This window comes from Ochlerotatus camptorhynchus, unplaced genomic scaffold (genome assembly GCF_037179485.1).
Source record: "Ochlerotatus camptorhynchus isolate MF236.1 unplaced genomic scaffold, CSIRO-AGI_Acam_v1.1 ptg000472l, whole genome shotgun sequence".
In the NCBI taxonomy this organism is placed as follows: Eukaryota; Metazoa; Arthropoda; class Insecta; order Diptera; family Culicidae; genus Ochlerotatus; species Ochlerotatus camptorhynchus.
This window is the reverse complement of record NW_027040958.1, coordinates 1,118,682-1,138,357: the sequence shown is the minus strand read 5'-3', so window position 1 is coordinate 1,138,357 and position 19,676 is coordinate 1,118,682. Positions and strand designations below refer to the sequence as shown.

The following is a 19,676-nucleotide window of genomic DNA, read 5'->3' as shown; positions in this document are numbered from 1 at the left end:
TTCCGTGATGCCAAGCTAATCGAGGATCGTGATGTAATCGGGTACAGGGAACCATGTGGACTACGCTGCCAAGAGATCGAGCTCAAGTTGAAATCGCCTAGGATGATAACGTTGTATTTTGGTCCTAACTGCGAAACCACCCAGTTAAGCGAATCGATATGCTTTTCGATCAAAGATTCATCGTTTACTCGATCAGGGGGAATATACACAACGCATAGGTAGAGTGTGGCATCGACAGTGGCAATTGCGATCCATATTTGCTCAACCGCCGAGCCATCAGGAGGGTCCAGCGTACGGGATTTAAAACTCGAGCGAACAGCCAGCAAAACACCACCTCCAGTGGTTTTGTTGCTATTCGAAGGCGACCGGTCTTGTCGATAAACGGAATATGATTCGCCAAACAACTGATTCGTTGAGGTATGTCCATTGAGCCAAGTTTCGGAAAGTGCGTAAACATCATAGGAACCGTCGCTGAAGGCCAATTGGTACTCGGCGAGAGAGCTGTTGATCCCACCAACATTTTGGTAGTACATCAGGACATTCGAAGAAGCAGGTGCAGCATTACTTGCTAGAGGCGCAGTCCTAGGGATTGAAGATTCGTCAGAGCGGGGATTGCCGTTACTAATAGGATACTTGCCATGATAGGCAGCTTGGAAGACCCCATCGCCAGCGCTAGACTCAGGGCCGGGACGACTTGGATGGCAGGAACGAGAGAACTGCGACAGGTTTTCGACGATGGCTGGAGGCGCGACTGAGGCGGGTCAGGGGCTTCCGTACTGCTTTGTGTCATGCGTCCCGGGTTCGATGGCGGTGATCTTGGTTGGGTTGGAGAATGGTGTGAAGAGGAAGCGTAGAAAAGTCGTGGAGGACTAAGTGTCGGTGTTTTGTAGCCAATAGTGTCCTCGACGAGACACACGCTGGAAACGGAATGTCGATCAGGTAGTGAAAGCATATGATATTGAACGTACTTGCCTGGAAGAGCAGGCTGGAGGACCTCAACTGCAGACTCGACAACAGGATCGCGACGACTAAGATGATCGCTGGCAGCAAGAGACAGGACTGTGTCGGGCTGAGAAGAGGCCTCCAAAATGCTATCTAACATGCGTCGCGGGGTCCTTAGTCCATCATGGATTACTCCGTTAGTCAATCGTCGTGTTTCGTGGTCAGTTGATTTTTCCGGAAATTTGCGGTGGTCGATCGTTGATCCAGTAGAACCAACAGAAAGCATCAGTTTTTAGAAAAATTGACAAATTCCCGCAAACGGATACCAACGGGCCAGGACGAGGGTTCCAACGCCAGTTCCTTGAGGTTAGGGTCCAATCCGATTTTGTAAGATACAAACGTCAAGTTGGTGGTATCTTTGCCCTTCGGAACAAGGCGCACCACATCAGCAGCATCCGAAGTACACAAACAACGCGCAACGATGTTCTGCACGTCACTGTTACTGATTAGCGGATTTAAGCCAGTCATGAACAGCCAAAACTTTTCTGGTGCCGCAGCTTGCGCGATAGACGGCACAGAAAGATGAATCTCGCCAAAATCAATTGCCTTCGTTCCGTTAACGGCAGGTACAGATATCTCCGGTCTACGGTCTTCACGGCGGTCTACGGGTTTTGGCCAAGGTAACGGAGTGGGAACGGGATTTGTCTGAGTAGCAAATCTTTCAATTTTCTGGCTCAGTTTTTCCACCACGATGGACAGCTCCTGTACTTGCTTAGGCAAATCAGCAAGCGGTGGCGTATCAATGTGTTGGCACCTTAGGTTTTCGGCAAGATAAGTGCGAATGGACCGGCCGTTAAGCACAGTTCTACAGGGAGGACAAATAAACATTGCCTTCCCGGCTGAGAGTGCTTCTTTCATCGTGCGAGAATTCAAACCACAACACTGTTGGTTAATGTGATAAGAAGCCTCACAAAAACCACAGCAAATTGGCTCGAGATCATGGATCTCTTGTTTGCACTCGCCACATTGTTGTTTTGCCATTTCGGTTTCACTTGGCTTCCCACTCGCAAACTTGCTGTTGAACGCCTTCTCGTAGGCAGCACAATAACACGAACAGAAACGAGTCAAATTTGTTTCCGTGAAACAGTCCGAATGATGCAGTTCACGGTGAATCGATGTATGTAGCGGACAATAGGCGATGAATGATGACGGTAATGAAAACAAACAGCTACGGATCAACACTTTTTGATGCAAGAGCGGTCAACACAGAACCAAGAAAAATCGCGACGGAACAGGCAATAGACCAAAACTTTATGTTGGTGACACGACAAAGCACTTTGGGTATGCAGACGAATAAAAACGGGTGTTTAAAAACGCGTATTTGGGTAGATTTGGAAATAAATCTGGAGCACAAAACTAGAAGCGGTAAACAAAAAGCAAACCGTGTTGGCAAACCATCCATACATTTTGGTAACATACAACAAATTCTATAATCCACTTTAAATTTCATATGTAAGCGCCGATTGAAATAATCTTTTCGACGTCACTACAAGGGTGATTGATTAAACGAAAGAAACGAATCGTGGGGAATGAAAGCCGAGGAAAAACTAATTGCACCAATATATTCAGGCCTACAATTCCACACCTTCTATAGACAGGTTGAGCCTTGATAGCTAGCTGCTTGCGGGAACTATACTCTTTAACAAATTTTTGGCTGGGTGTTCAACACGGATGAGGCTGTCGAGCTGTATGTCGTTTGGAGCGAGGGTGACACGCTTGACATAGATGACCGACCCGCAGCGATTCACGAAGAGCTACTGATTCCGATCCATAGCATAGCGGTGCAGCTTCCTCCTCCTTTGATGGTTGCTTATGTGGGCTCTGCAGCTCGCTGCTTACAGGCAGCCTTGCGTTGTTACTGGAGAACAATTTTCAACGCCACACGCCGAAAGCACTGCTACTGCTGCTACTAATTTCGACGACCGAACACCACCACACAGTGGTGTGGTCGTTGGGAGCGTGTGGTTCTGAGTATGGCGACGAGTGTGCAAAATATTACGCAATCCCATCCTCCCTATTCGCAGGCGCCCGAGGATCGGAGGCGAATGCCACTTCGACTTGTTTCGTCTACTTACTACTCTCTGACGACTGTGCTGGGGAAGCAGCATATGCATGTAGGTAATTGGTGGATTTGTTAGTTAATTCGACGCTTTTGGACAATGCTGGACATTTACCAGATTTTCAATAGTTTCTTGTTAAAAATAAAACATTCGACATTTTTATCGATGCATAGCCATATTTCTGATCGATTGGTGATAAAATTATTGAAATTGGACCAGGGGCAGCTGAGTTACTAATGTTCAAAATCTTTCTTAATTTGTTACATGTTCCATTTTCGGTTTTCACAAAGTGTACCCCCATATAGATATCAAAGACGTAGTCCTACGTCAAAAACTACAAGGGACAGCCGTAGTCTTATATAAAAAATCTTATTTGATAACTGCAGCAGGAGCTTGTGTTTTGTGTAGGAATGGGAATTTGAGCGGGATGCACTCTGTTTACACTCTTTAATATGACCTGCTTGACATAGATGGTCCACAGCGACTCACGAAGAGCTACTGATTCCGATCAATAGCGGTGATCAGATCACTTTCAAGCCACAACCGTCTTTAGTTTTTGAAATTGCACCTCTAATGTTGCCTTTAAGTACATGGTATGTTAGATTTAAACATATCTAGATAGAGCTGGAATTATGCGTAACAGCTTTTGTGAACAATGACTTCTCTCGATGATTTTTAGGAATTTAAGGCACGCCCACGTAAACCATCATTACCATCGGGTAGGGGAAGTCTTACCCTACCTTATGGTGATGTTGATTTGCGTGGGCGAGCCTAGACTTTCAAGACATCATCGAAAGAAGTCATTTTTTACAAAAGCTGTTACGCCCCAATTCCAGCTCTATCTTGATATGGGAACTGACATTCGATTAATGTCCTTGGCAAATGTCCGAACAATACTCTTTTACAAATTTATGGTGGTAATGAAAAGAACCGTTTTGTCGTGATGGTTGAGTAATGCTGAGCTATTAGGGTGTTAAACACAGATGAGGCTGGTGAGCGGTATGTAGCTTGGAATGAGGGTGACGCGCTTGGCATAGATGGCCCACAGCGACTCACGAAGAGCTACTGATTCCGATCAATAGCGGTGTGGCTTCTTCCTCCTTCTATGGATGCTCATTTGTGCTGCAGCTCATTGATTGCAGGCAGACTTTCATTGTGTACTGGAGAACAATGTTCAACGCCACGCGCCGAAAGCACTGCTGCTGCTGTTTCTGCTGATGACGACCGACTGGACACCACCACACACGGTGATTGGAACTGCATCCGATCAGCGGTTGAGGGCAGCCTTGATAGCTAGCTGGATGCGGGGATCCTTTCGTAGTGTACTGGAGAACACAACTACTAACCACGTGGTGATTGAATAAACACCGTTTGGTGAGACCGGATGGAATCCAACTTTGAAATCCGTGTTAGGGAAAGCAGTTTTCGCAGGCAATCGATGATAATTTTAATTATCAAAGCAACAGTTGCACATTCGTGCAATTTTCAGTAGTGGCATTTTGAGAAATGATAAAGGCTTAAATTTAATAGATGCGTAGAAATATTTCTGATCGATTTGTGATAAAATTAATGATATTGGTCCAGGGGCAGCTGAGTGATTAACGTTCAAAATCTTTCATAATTTTGTTACATGTTCCATTTTTGGATTTCACAAAGTATACCCCCATATAGAAATGAAAGACGTAGTCCTACGTCAAAAAATAACTTCAAAACCTTGTCAAAGATGTTTCACAAATTTCTTGTATATAGAAATATGTGTGCTACATGGCTAGTTCAAATGAGTATTAGACCCATTCCAGAGTGACATGATAACGCTTTAACGCTCTGCAGGCATTATTTAGTTATTTTCAGGTTTACATTATGGGGGCGACTCGTAATGGTTAGCATCCATACCTCTCACGCCAAAGCCAAGAGTTCAAATCTCATCCTTAGACTAGTCACGAATGACTCAAGAGCGTTAAAGGGACTATAATTTTAAAAAAAAATGGTTAACATAATGTTAAAATCTAAAAAACTTTCAATACTATCCACAAATTTTGATGATTTTCTACATAATCCATATTCAGCTTAATTAAATTTGTTCCACGAGTGTTTAACTACATAGTAAAAATTTATGAACAACAACGGTAATTAAATTTAAAAAACTCAAGAGACAGTCCTATGGGCTTGTACGCAATGGTGATGTAGGACTACATGGTCTTTATAATAAATTTTATACGTTAACTGCAGCAAGAGCTTGTGTTTTGTGTAGGAATAAGAATTTGAGCGGGGTTCTCTCTGATTATAGTCTTTAGTATGACTATGATTGCCCTGCCCTGGTTCTTGCCTTTTGAAATGAATTTTAGTTGGGAACTGTTCAGAAATTTAACTCTTTTGGAAAATCTTGGTGGCCCTGGAAATAACCGATGTTAGTACAGGCTTCAAGCCTTTGGAAGATGATGATGACGTGTAGGCAGCTGGATCAGAAAATTGGGCCGGACAATCCCATATTCTTCGGTTCAATGATTGGGAACTCTCAAGAGTCTCGACCCGTCTGCTGCTGGACAGGGGTTAAACTGGTGTCTGCGACAGGTTTGAAGGCGGCAGAATATCAGTATCCACCCAGCTAAAGCTTCTCCTATTTTTAGTTTTTCTCGTCAAACTCCTTCTCTCAACAAGTTGATAAATCTTAGCCTTTAGCAGAAAGACGCTTAACACTTTTTTCGGCGAATTTATGATCCTGTTTCACGTCATGGTTCTTCTCTATGCCTGTTCAGATAAATTAGTCCTTTTATTTATTTTCTCTGTTGTGCGAAATCAAACGAGTATAAATAAGAAGGAATGTTGGTTACGTGCTCGAATAATTGAAAGTTCGATAAATATTTAATCGAATAGCTGGAAAATCTTTGCGATTAATCCTTAATCGAATAATTGGACTTTTATGCATCCCTAGAAAACAGTGTAATTTCATGTTTTTATTTTGTGGTCCTTCGAAAATATCGAACAGCAGAATTTCAACCAGGAAGTGAATTAAACCCAAGAATAAAAAGCGGTGCGATGCTAGTTTTCATTGCTATGACGACGACTGAATTAAGGGACTTAGAAGCTGAGGGGTGAAAGGCAATTCTCTTCATCGATTTCCTCTTTTGATCACCATGGATTCACTAACCTATTTCGCACTATTTCTGCTATGCTCTTCTATCATCCAGAACAACAAACGTATCAATGAATGTGTTTGCCGTCGAGTTATTAACGAAACAGAAAGTCGATGAAGAGAATCGATCAAAATCACTTGCACCTTGCACTTGCAGTTTGGTTACAAGATTACAACTCTGGAGAGCATTTTGTGTGGTCGTTGGGGGCGTGTGGTTCTGGATATGGCGATGAGTGTGCAAAATGTTACGCAATTGCATACCTCCTATTCGCACACGCCCACGACTCGTTTCGTCTACTAACGACTCTGTGATGACAGTGTTGGGGAAGTAGCAATGCTACATCGACATGTTTCGTCTAGGAATGATTCTCTGATGACAGTGTTGGGGAAGCAGCATATGCATGTACGTAATTGGTGGATTTGTTAGTTATTTCGTCGCTTTTGGACAGTGCTTAACATATACCACTTTTTCAATAGTTTGTTGTTGAAAATAAACAGTCGCAAGGATTGCTATTGATGCGTCGAAATATTTCTGATCGATTGGTTATAAAATTATTGAAATTGGTCCAGCAGCAGCTGAGTTATTAACATTAAAAATCTTTCATAATTTTGTTACATATTTCATTTTCGGTTTTCACAAAGTGTACCCCCATACAGAAATCAAATCCCGCGCAAGGAAGCTGTATCGAGAGTGGTTAACGAAACCGATGTGTGCGGTTATGGATGACGAAACCTACATCAAGGCAGACGCAAAGCAGATACTGGAGTTCTACGTTGCCAAATCACGGTTTGATGTTCCGGAAGACATAAGGAAGAAGAAAGTGGACAAATTCGCCAAAAAAAATACTTGCTCTGGCAGGACATATGCCAATGCGGTAAACTGAGTATACCGTGCAACACAATGGGTACCATCAACAGCAAAATTTACCGCACCGAGTGCCTCCAGAAGCGTCTGCTGCCCTTTCTGCGGTCCCACGGAGGCGAGACATTATTTTGGCTGGACCTGGCATCATGCCATTACGCACGATCGACGTTGGATTGGTATAGAGACAATAACGTTGTTTTTGTACCAAAAACCGCCAACCCCCCAAATTCACCAGAGCTTCGTCCGGTGGAAAGATTTTGGGCCATAATGAAGGCCAAAGTTCGAAAATCGTCCAAGGTGCTTAAGAACGAGCTGTAGTTGAAGAAAGAATGGACGAAAGTGACCAAAAAGGTCGGCTCCACCATTGCACAAAATGTAATGAGGGGTCTTAAGGGAAAGGTGCGGGCTTTCAGCGATGGAAAGGAAATTGAATAAAGTAATTATGCCGAAACATAATCCGAGTACAGGCCAAACATATTACCGTATGCGTGATAATGTTTTCCCCATCGTACACACCAAAAAATTCTGAATTTTACTAGCGATGTAAACATCCATGCATGCAAACATTCATACATGTAAACTTCCTTTTCACGTAAACTAGCAGCTTGCAAGAAATGTTGCAAACAAAAGTGGACAGTTGAATATAATATATGGAATATTGCATTACATGTCTCATAAATTTACACGATCTATAATCTAAACTTTTATGATATATGACGCTCCATTTATGTGCATCATCGTGACGGAAATTTACACTACTTTTTTTAGCTGTGTACAAATAAGGTTCCCGTTTCACCTGTGCATACAATGCCTTGGATTTCTTTGCATGCACGTAACCTATAGCTCATACCGTAGTAGCATAGAGGTAACTCTAAGACTAGTGGCTCCCGAAGAAAAGTGCTCAACTTTTTGGCTCAGCTCTTGTACTATCTGCGGTCCCAAGCTAATCGATGCACCCCTCGAAACATAGGAAAATCCACGAACCCCTCTTTTTATCTGTCAAACTTTCATAGCGAATCAAAACAAACATTGTGTAGTACTAGACTGTAGGCCGACTGGATGCAGGGCATCTTAGTGAAGGTCCCAAAGAAGGGGGATCTGACTGTGTGCGACAATTGGCGAGGCATCATGTTACTGTGTATTGTTCTCAAAGTTCTGTGCAAAGTTATCCTGAATCGAGTACAGGAGAAGATCGACACGACTCTCCGACGGCAGCAGGCAGGATTCCGTGCCGGAAGATCTTGTGTGGACCATATTGTCACGCTCCGCATCATCCTGGAGCAGGTCAATGAATTCCAAGAGTCCCTTTATTTGGTATTCATTGACTACGAAAAAGCTTTCGACCGTCTCAATCACGAGAATCTGTGGGGCGCCCTGAGATGCAAGGGAGTCCCGGATAAAATCGTCAACCTCATCGAAGCGCGACCCTATCCGGGTAGTCGCTGGTGTGAGACAAGGATGTATACTATCACCGCTACTGTTTCTCATCGTAATCGACGAGATCATGGTAGGTGCAATTGACCGTGTACCGAACCGTGGGCTGCTTTGGCAGCCTATCACCATGGAGCAACTCAACGACTTCGATTTGGCTGATGATGTTGCTCTACTAGCACAACGGCGCTCTGATATGCAGAGTAAGCTCAATGACCTAACCGAACGCTCCTCTGCGGCGGGTCTCACCATCAACGTCAACAAGACCAAATCGTTGGATATCAACACGGGCAACCCTTCCAACTTTACGGTAGCGGGGCAAGCAGTGGAGAAGTTCGAAAGTTTCCAATATCTTGGCAGCCAAATAGCGTCGGACGGCGGGACCAAGAGCGACATAGGTGGACGAATCAAGAAGGCTAGGGCTGCCTTTGCGAGTTTACGAAACGTATGGTGATCCAACCAGATAAGTCAACGCACCAAAATCCGAATTTTCAACTCGAACGTGAAATCTGTGTTGTTATACGCCGGCGAGACGTGTTGTGTATCAGCGGAGAACACTCAAAAGCTGCAAGTCTTCATCAACCGATGTCTGCGGTATATAATTCGTGCCTGATGGCCTCACAACTGGATCTCGAATGCCGAGCTCCATCGTCGATGCCATCAGAAACCGATAGCAACAGAAATTCGAGAGCGAAAGTGGAGGTGGGTCGGCCACACACTTCGACGGGGCGGAAACGAAATCTGCAAGCAAGCGCTGGATTAGAATCCGGCAGGACATCACAGCAGAGGCAGACCCAGGGGCTCATGGCGGCGGAGCCTCAATAAGGAAGTTAAGCAAGTCGATAGGAATCTGACCTGGGCCCAGGTCAAGGCAAAAGCGAGCAGCCGCCCAGGAAGGAAGTCTTTCACGTAGGCTCTTTGCACCGCTGGTGGTGCACAGGACCCTTAAGTAAGTATTACTTACTTAAGGTCGAATGAACAAAAGGTTAAATGCACAAAAGGTCGAAGGGACAAAAGGTCAAATTGAACATAGAGAGACAAAAGGACAAATGGACAAAAGATCGAAGGAACAAAAGGTCGAAGGGACAAAGAGTCGAATTGACAAAGGAACGGTAATCGTTGTCTGTCCAATCTGCAAACAGTTTACGAAAAACAAGGTGCGATGATTAATAATATGCTTTTTGAGATATTTGAGTTTTGAATACTTTATTTTAATGTTTACTCCAAATAACTAAAAAGTATCTTGTTTATTTTTAAAGGAAGCCTTTATTTTTATCTACAGCTTTGTCTCAGACATCATTTAGATCATAAATGACGTTTTCGTGCTACAATTTATTGAAAAATGGCATCGAGGACATGTTGTGAAAATTTACAATATCCAAAATGGCCGAATTTTTGATAAAATGTGAAAGATTGCCTATAACACGCAAGTATGCAAAGTTTTATGCAAATTTGGAGAAGGTCGAATTTTTCCGATTCGTCATTTGGCGTTGAACTGCTCGAATATAGAGAAAATGGATGTAACTTGGGCCCATACATAAATTTAGCAATCGACTAAATTTTCAATAGCGACAAAAATATCCATTAGTACCGGGACGGGACAATGACGCGTTGATCTAGATTAAATTGATAAATAGCAGATATTTAGCGATGGGCCCAATCTGAGATCCATAGGCCAACATTAGATTAATTTCTCCTGTATACGAATTTATAAATTGATTTGATATGCGAATCTTGATATTTGATTTTTCTTAAATTGATTTGATATGCGGAAGATCTTGAAAACAAAAGATAATGCTCAAAAGCAACTAATTTTCTCAGCCATACGGCTCGTGATTTTTCTGGAAGAGAACACAATGTTTCCGCGTACTGCATGTTAGTGCATGTTAATACATAGAGCTTGCATTTTGGCAGCACGCAAGAAAGCCAGCTTACCTCGATCAGTGCATATTTCACCGCTTTGATGGTCACATTACTCTGATTGTATATCTCACCGGTGAGTAGAATTTTCTCCCCTGGAATGTAGGCCCGTTTGTCAAGCCCCACGTTACACCGGATCGTCCCGCCGAGCATACCCACTCCAACCCGATGGTTGGCACTGGCTTCCAGGGGGTCCTACAACACAAAAGAGTCATTCGTTATGCTTGTCTGCATAAGCTTGTCACACTCACATTCAGCATTGGATCCTCCAGGTTCAGATCGATCGGATTGAGCACGATAAAGACCTGCTGGTTCTTGTGGGTAATACCGGACGATTCCTTCAAACTGGATTTACAGTAGTACTGAATATAACCGTGCTGTCCAAGAAAGGTGGAAGGCAGCGATACCGGCAGTCCCAGCTTGAACGGGAAACAGTGCACTCCAGGTGACAAGAGGATCGGTTTATTGTCGAAATCATCCAGCAGCTTCATGCGGAAATCGATGTAGTTCTCCTTGTCGTGCGATTTGTCTCGGCGGGTTACCTTGGTTACGTTCACAGTGCATTCGCCCAGCACGTGGAAGTAGAGACCTGAGAACGAAATGGGTGGATGAATGTGGAAGTCAAAGCAATTAGGTTGTGCACTGCCGGGGTGAACCTCAATCGGATGACAGTTCAGTTTCTTCGGTAGGTTTTTCGATAATTTTTCAGACTGGAGTGAGATGTAAATTACACTTCTGCAATGTCTGCGACCAACATCCCTTCACCACAAACGAAGTGACAGACGGAGCGCTCGAAAATTTTGGTGACGAACCTGCTATTGCATTTTTTCAGTGTACCACATGGCAACACTACTACTGGATTGTACTAGCATTTTCACTAAATGTACTAGAATGTTTTGGTTCTATCTCTTTCACTCTACTCAAAATTGAAATGCATAAAAAAATGACAAAATGATACACTCTTTGCACGCTGTCAAAGACCATTGCACACAAAATCAACTTTGTTCAAATTAAAACAAAAATTAGACCAACTGGTGGCTGATGGCACAAGCTTCTAACAAAATTCTATTACAACGAACCTTATTATTTTAATTGATTTCTTCGCCAGTTAGTCGTCTGTCACTTCGTTTGTGCTTTCACTGCGCATTTCAAAATTACATTATTTGGAAAACAATTCTAAGGCTCTGAACCATTTCGCGATTTTTTTAACTTTTGGTTAACATTTGACAGATGGAAAGTTATCGATACACGAGCATGGTTATTTCTGACAGACTAGAAGTTAAATTTTGACAACCGTGGCTCGAAAACCGGTCGATCGACAGCACGGGGATTTTCGAACATAGAAAATAACTTTCGAAATGTCACTCAGCAAATGGTTCACAGCCTAAGTGCCACTGATCTGTCTAAAAGTTCATCCAATGAACACTGAGTTCATTCGTAACGTCACGCTGCAGAACCTAATAGCCCTGAAGAACTATAGACGAGTGCACGGATGGATTTGAGTTCATTCACTCGACAAAAAGTGTCAAGTGTTTAAACACTTGATTTTTTAAACGCACAATCACAATTACTTTAAGTGTATTTCAGCTTGGTTCAATGTGTTGTACACGTTAATTTATAGTGTTTAAAAATTTGAAATGTTGAAAACCTTTCACTATCTATTCAAGTGTATTGCACATTGAATCACACTACTGTTCAAAACAGATGAATTTAAAGTGTTTTGCATTTCAATACGATGCGAATTGCTTGCTCAGAAAGGTAAACATCGAAAACAAGAGTTGTGACTTTATCCTATCAACCCGCCTCATATATGAGAACAACCGTGGCACAGTGAGATCGAACGAAGACTCCAGCAGCAGCATACCTCCCAACAGTCCACGATCGAGTCCCAAATCAGACCCATTAAAAAGATATGTGAAAGCTATGGCCTCTGGAAGTTTTGTTTATATATTTTTCGATTCATGTTTAGAGTCGGTAAAGAAGAAGTCGTAGAATATTGAACTAGGATGTGCAAAGCTATTGATATCACCATATGAGGCACATAGAATCCAAGTATATCACAATTCAAATCCATAGTGTTCAGGCATGGTTCATACACATTAAGATTTTTTTTACAGGAGTCAGTATTTTTTTACTGGGTTTTTGAATTGCTGAAGAAGTCGGTAAAAATTCAAATGACCGTTATCCGTAAGGAATCAATGAAATCGACCAATTTTTTTTCTATCATTAAATGGGGTTAACATAACTAAGCATATACAAGTTCAGAGCAAATTTTCTAATTAATAAATTTTCCACAGTTTTTTAAACTTTTACCGAACAGTTCCGCAATTCAAAAACTCAGTAAAACCGTACTGACTCGATTAGTGTGTAGCATAAGATTCACACATGAAATGGATGTGTTTCACAATAAGCGCAAAATTAAGTGTGAGACACATGATGATGACGTGTGGAATTTTTTGAGTGCAGCGGGGCCCTGTTAACTAAAAATGAACACATGGATAATGCTCGCGTAACTTTTGAAGAGGGCCTATCAACTTTTGAAAACAACTTCCTAGGTCCTTTTCACGAGAACCGAAGTACGCCCACGCAAATCAAGAGCACTATTGGGAAGGGGAAAATTTCCCCTACCCGATTGTGTTGTTAGTTTGCGTGGGTGTATTCGGTTCGCACGAAATGGGCTTAACAAGTTTTTTTTTTACAAAAGTTTATAGGCCCGTCGGGGGGCGACCCCGGCGTAGTGGTTAACATCCATACCTCTCACGCCAAAGTCACGAGTTCAAATCTCACCCCCGGACAAGTCACGAATAACCCAAGAGTGTTAAAATGACTATAATAAAAAAAAATATATATATATATATAGGCCCGTTTCAAATGTTACGCGAGTATTATTCATGTGTTCATTTTTAGTGTTTCAAACTTTTCCCAAGAGCCAGAGCAATGGCCAGGTCTACGAAGCCAACATCAATCTGTTGTATAACAACATTTTTGCCCCTCGGTTGGCTCTACATCACCGTCATCATTTGTCTTTCAAGGACCTAGCTCAGTTTAAATCAAAACTAGTAAATCATATAATCGTAATAAATTGCAAAACATGATCTAATGTTTTCCACCTGATTTTCATCCGAAATTTCATTATATAATTTCATTTTATAATTAGTTGAAAACAATACGATTTCCTACACGGTAAGAAAAAAGAACCCAACGGCCAGTTCACTTTTACCTACTTTTGACTAGTTTGTCTCCTTTTCTCCTTCTAATGTTGTCAAAAACGGGGGAGCAAAACCACCCAACAGGGGTAGTAAAGTGTAGGAACCCAACGTTGAGTATAATCACATATACCTACTTTTGGGTACCATACGAATTGCACACAAGTAAATGCAAACTACTTTGACCCGCTTTACCTACTTTTGGGTTCCTGTACTATAGTGCCGAGATGAGTGAAAAGAACTTACTTTTGAGTATTTTTTCTTACCGTGTATGGTTTAATGTTTGATATATGACTACTTTGGTTTTTGAAAATCGATCTTAAATCATTCATTATATGGATGATTATCATTTGATTTATTCATATTCCAACAGATGATAAATCGAATGACGATCATTTCAAAATCATCTGAATTATCAGACTATTAAGTTATAGGGCTTGAGTGAGGCAATAATCATTCGATGCCAGGATGATGTTTTGTTTCAGTGCAGAGGTAACTCTCAGACTAGAAGGTCCCAAAGAAACGTGCTCAACTTTTTGGCTCAGCTCTGGTACCATAAAGGTAACTCTAAGACCAGAAGGTCCCGAAGAAACGAGCTCAAATTTTTGGCTCAGCTCTGGTACTCTCTTCGGTCCCAAGCTAATCGATGCACCCCTCGAAACATAGGAAAATCCACGAACCCCTCATTATATCTGTCAAACTTTCCTAGCGAATCAAAACAAACATTGTGTAGTACTATAATTTCGACTAGAATGGGGTACGTTAATAGATTTGCTTGGGACCAATAGGCTAGTCAAGTAGTGAGCCAATTTAAAATTAGTTCAGTTTCTGCGGAACCATTATTATTTTAAGCTCTTTAACAGTTTCCTGTAGATCTACAACCGTTTATCGTTCCAATTTTAACTGGACATAGTAGTCAGGAGCAAAACTGATTTTTTTTTTAGTTCACTGGCGGCGTATCTTCAAATGATTAAGTGAGGGTGTGAACTCCAATCCGCCATCATTTAAATTCTGAAATCCGTTCTTCCAGAAATTCGGAAAGCATCCGGGGAAGTGGTCGCTGTGGTAGATAGAGTTGGTATAGAATAATAATCATGGTAAATAATGGTAACTAATTATTTGAACACAGAAAAAAAGAAAGTTGAGTCGTATAGCACCACACTCAAGTTGAGTAAATTTGTGTCAGCGTGTAGTCGTACAATAATGTCACGAACGATTTGAGCATTGAGATTTTCACGTTGGGTTGTATTGGTGCGATATGTGAGAGCGTGCTAGTGGATATCCGAGGAAAATACATAACAAATCGATGTCAAACTCATTTTGACAGGTCTACTTTCATACATTTTTTAAGTTAGCCAGAGGAAAATAATAAACAACTTTACACGGAGTTGCTTCCGCTAGTGTGCGTGCGTTAAACGTCACTAATCTCTATAGTTGAGTCAGGGTGTAGCGTTGATTTGATAATCAATGAAACGCACACATACATGCAATGTGGGAACAAACCGAAGCTTCACTGCTTCGTCTTTGTACATGATTATTATTCTATACCAACTCTATCTGCCACAGTCGCATCATAACTTTTTCGTTACAAGCGCTTGGACTCCACGTGAGAAGAAAGTCTCCTATAGTTCGGGCAATTCAGCGTCCATAGGAAAATTGTGAAAAGAATTTCGCTTGGTTTATTTGCGCATCAATAAAACTAGCTCTTGCGGCCCATGTTTTGATCGGTTTTAAACAAACAATGTTTTGCTCACAACAATTTTGACATTTATGTTAAGAGGACGTCTGCCGGTCATCGACGTCAATAGAGATTAGTGACGTTTAACGGACGCACGCTAACGGAGGTCTATCGCCACATGTGTAAAGTAGTTGAGTTTGTCAGCAGTTTGTTATGTATTTTCCTCGGATTTTCACTACCACCATAGAGGTAACTCTAAGACTAGAAGGTCCCGAAATTACGTGGTCGACTTTTTGGCTCAGCTCTGGTACGCTCTTCGGTCCCAAGCTAATCGATTCACCCCTCGAAACATAGGAAAAACCAATAACCCCTCATTTTATGTGTCAAACTTTCAGCGAATCAAAACAAACATTGCGTAGTACTAGAATTTCGACTAGAATAGGGTACTTTATTCGTTTGCTTGGGACCAATAGGCTACTAAAGTGGTGAGCCAATTTAAAATCGTTAGTTTCGTATTGATTGTTGCTACCACTGTTTCACCATTGAGGTAACTCTAAGACCAGAAGGTCCCGAAGAAACGAGTTCAACTTTTTGGTTCAGCTCTAGTACTATCTTCGGTCTCAAGCTAATCGATTCACCCCTCGAAACATAGGAAAATCCACTAATTCCTCATTTTATCTGTCAAACTTTCATAGCGAATCAAAACAAACATAGTGTAGTACTGGAATTTTAACTAGAATGGGGTACGTTAGTCGATTTGCTTGGGACCAATAGGCTAGTCAAGTAGCGAGCTAATTTAAAATCGTTAGTTTCGTATTGATTGTTGGTTTCACACAGTGCACCAATACAACCAGGCGAGAAAATCTCTATGGGCAGCGACACTTGGGCCACCACGATATTGCTAATTTCAAATGTCTATTCAAAATAGCAGTTAAATTTCTTACACACTTTAGGAATTTGACTTGGATGTCTGTTCTCTGTGTTATTAGCATGATGTAAACAGTTTTATGTGGAAAACTTAGCCCAAAAATAAGAATGCAGCCAAGTTATTAACGAAAAAGAGACTTTATGTAGAGAATTGACCAATGATCTATTTGAAAAGTGACACGAGAATTCGTTTTTTTATCTGGGTGGGAACTGGTGCGAAAATGAACTTTTTATCAGTGTGAACCTCAACCTGAGCTAGATTTTAAAAACAAACAATCAAACTGACAATTGTCAGAAAAGAGGCAAACCCAATCTTGATAGCCAATCCAGGGTGGAACTAAATAATAAACGAATTTACTACAAGAAAGATACACATTCACATCGTCGGCAAAATGGTAGATGTTCTGAAGGCCAAGGATGAAGTGATGGCTCGATTGGATTGAATCCGACGGAGAAGAGCAACCTGGCGTCGGTTTGTTGTAGCATGAAAGGTGCCGAACGGGCACGATGCCACTGCTGATTTCGTTCGTTGACCTTTGATTAATATGGCTGCAGCAGATTTCTTGCATCACTTTTCAAACAGGCTAATCTACACTGATCGATTCTCTTCTCGACTCTCTTTTTCTTTAACAACTCTGCTCCTGTTCGTTTAGTCCAATACGCTCAGTAATATGTACCAACAATCAATACGAAACTAACGATTTTAAATTGGCTCACCACTTTAGTAGCCTATTGGTCCCAAGCAAACGATTAACGTACCCTATTCTAGTTGAAATTCTATTACTACACTATGTTTGTTTTGATTCGCTATGAAAGTTTGACAGATAACATCAGGGGTGTGTGGATTCATGCAGAACATGCAGGGGTGAGTGAAATAGCTTGGGACTGCTTGGGACCGTTGTTCTGGTACTGAGTGAGCCAAAAATAATAATGATTTTCTTAGGGACCCAGTGGTCTTAGAGTTACCTCTATGGTAATACCAACAATCAATACGAAACTAACGATTTTAAATTGGCTCACTACTTGACTAGCCTATTGGTCCCAAGCAAACGATTGGCGAACCCCATTCTAGTCGAAATTCTACTACTACACAATGTTTGTTTTGATTCGCCATGAAAGTTTGACACATAAAATGAAGGATTAGTGGATTTTCCTATGTTTCGAGGGGTGAATCTATTAGCTTGGGACCGAAGAGAGTACCAGAGCTGAGCCAAAAAGTTGAGCACGTTATTTCGGGACCTTCTAGTCTTAGAGTTACCTCTATGGTAATACCATAGAGGTAACTCTAAGACTAGTAGGTCCCGAAGAAACGTGCTCAACTTGTTGACTTAGCTCTGTTACTAACTTCGGTCCCAAGATAATCGATGCACCCCTCGAAACATAGGAAAATCCTCGAACCCCTCATTTTATCTGTCATACTTTCATAGCGAATCAAAACAAACATTGTGTAGTACTAGAATTTTGCCTAGAATGGGGTACGTTAATCGATTTGCTTGGAACCAATAGGCAAGTCAAGTAGTGAGCCAATTTAAAATCGTTAGTTTCCACCGGTTGGTAATACTTTCTTTTAACAAAATATATAGAAAAAATAGCCTCAAACATGAATGCAGCCAAGTTATTAACGAAAGAGATAATCGATCAATGTGGACAGGACCTAATTGTGATTGTGTTCTGATAATTCAAAGTTACCCAAAGTGTCACGCCCTTTTGCATTGACTTAAATATGATGAGTTTCTGATGAGAGTGTAGAAATCAGTTGAACCGACGACGCGTACTTAAGCGGACTAAATAAAGAACTCGTTGATTAAATAAAATTTATTAATTGCCGTTATTCGAGAGTTCCCTCCCTACTAGAACATGGTGTCAGAAGTGGTCGCGAATTGTTGGTGGTTGGAGTGCTGACAACCATCCGGAATTGTTTTTTCAATCACGCGACTTTTTGGATCGGCGAAGCAAGGGCTTCCTTCCTTTGTTCGTCGGTGTGCAGTCAAAGCTGTAGTCAAAGGAGAAGCTTATCTGTAGCTGTATTAGTGTGTTTGCCGAATAACGAAAGTGTATGATTCCCGTCGCTGAGAAGAGGGGAAATTATTCGTGTATTTTTTTCTCTGATTTTGTATTGGTGACTCGTTTGGTCACGGACTTCCTACTGTGACTGCGGTGTTTACGTTGCAATTATGGAGGAGTTACGTCAGCTTCTCGCACGGCAAAATGAAGTGTCCGGTGCTCTTTTGGATCGTATGGCTGCCCCGCAGGTGGAGGTACAAAATCCTCGTCCATCGCAGCCTGTTCCTCAACTTCCCCCGCTATGTCTGGAAGAGGATATGGAACAAAATTTTGATTTTTTCAAGCGTAATTGGGAAAATTACGCTTGTGCAATTGGCATGAATCAGTGGTCTGCCGAAGAGGAACCGAAGAAAGTCGGTTATTTATTATCAATGATAGGATTTGAAGCGTTGCGAAAATATTTCAACTTTCAATTGACGGAAGAACAGCGTCGCACACCAGCAGCAGCTCTCGCTGCTATCAAAGAAAAAGTTGTTCGTCCGCGGAATATGAACCTTGATCTGTTGGAGTTTCTCTCTGTGAAACAAGAGCTGGAAACGATTGATCAATTCCACACAAAGTTGAAGATGTTGGTGAAGCCGTGTCAGTTGGGGGAACAAGAAGATCGTGCTATTACATACAAAATCGTGACGGCTAATTAATGGCCACACCTCCGAAAGAGCTTAACAACCAATAGTAAAATAACTCTCGAAAAAGTCGTTAATGATTGTCGACTGGAAGAAGTTTCTGCAAAGCGGATCCAGCAGCTCGGTTGTGAAAGTGCCTCTGAAGTGAACAAAATTGAATCGAAAATGGAAAGAAGAGAGAAGTGTAAATTCTGTGGAGGACGTCACGTCTTAGAAAAGGGTTTTTACCCTGCTTATGGACAAAAGTGCAGAAGATGCAGAGAGAAGAACCACTTTGAGAAGATGTGCCCGAAGCAAAAGTGGGAGAAAAGAGGAAAGAAAAAGGTCATGGAAGTGCTGAAAGACGATGACACGAGTGACAGTAGTGAATCGTACGAGACCAGTGCATCTGAAGAATCGGATTTTGAGCGGGAAATTGGAAAAGTCCACAACAATGCATCCAGTGGTGGCCATATCTTGGCAGATTTACATCTAAAAATCAGTGATCGCTGGAAGACGGTGAAGTGCGAGCTTGACACCGGAGCAAACACGAGCCTTATCGGTTACAATTGGCTTCGCATGTTGTATGGTGAAAAGGATTCAGTTCTTTTTCCGTCAAAATTCAAACTACAGAGCTTTGGTGGAGGATCTATTCCGGTAATCGGCGAAGTGAAAATTCCGTGTCGCCATAAAGAAGAAAAGTACAAATTAGTACTGCAGGTCGTTGATGTTGACCATCGTCCGTTGCTATCTGCGAACGTATGTTATGAGTTGGGGCTAGTGAA

General features: G+C 41.8%; 1 protein-coding gene across 1 annotated transcript in view; it reads right to left on the bottom strand.

Moving 5' to 3' along the window:
* Nucleotides 1-19,676, bottom strand: part of LOC135712356 (arrestin domain-containing protein 17-like) — a 31,173-nt gene that overhangs the window by 5,303 nt on the left and 6,194 nt on the right. The window contains exons 2-3 of the mRNA XM_065235346.1: nucleotides 10,663-11,000; nucleotides 10,427-10,606 (exon numbers count right to left, since the gene is read on the bottom strand). Of these exons, the coding sequence (XP_065091418.1) occupies nucleotides 10,427-10,606; nucleotides 10,663-11,000 (518 nt within the window). The remainder of the gene's footprint in view (nucleotides 1-10,426; nucleotides 10,607-10,662; nucleotides 11,001-19,676) is intronic.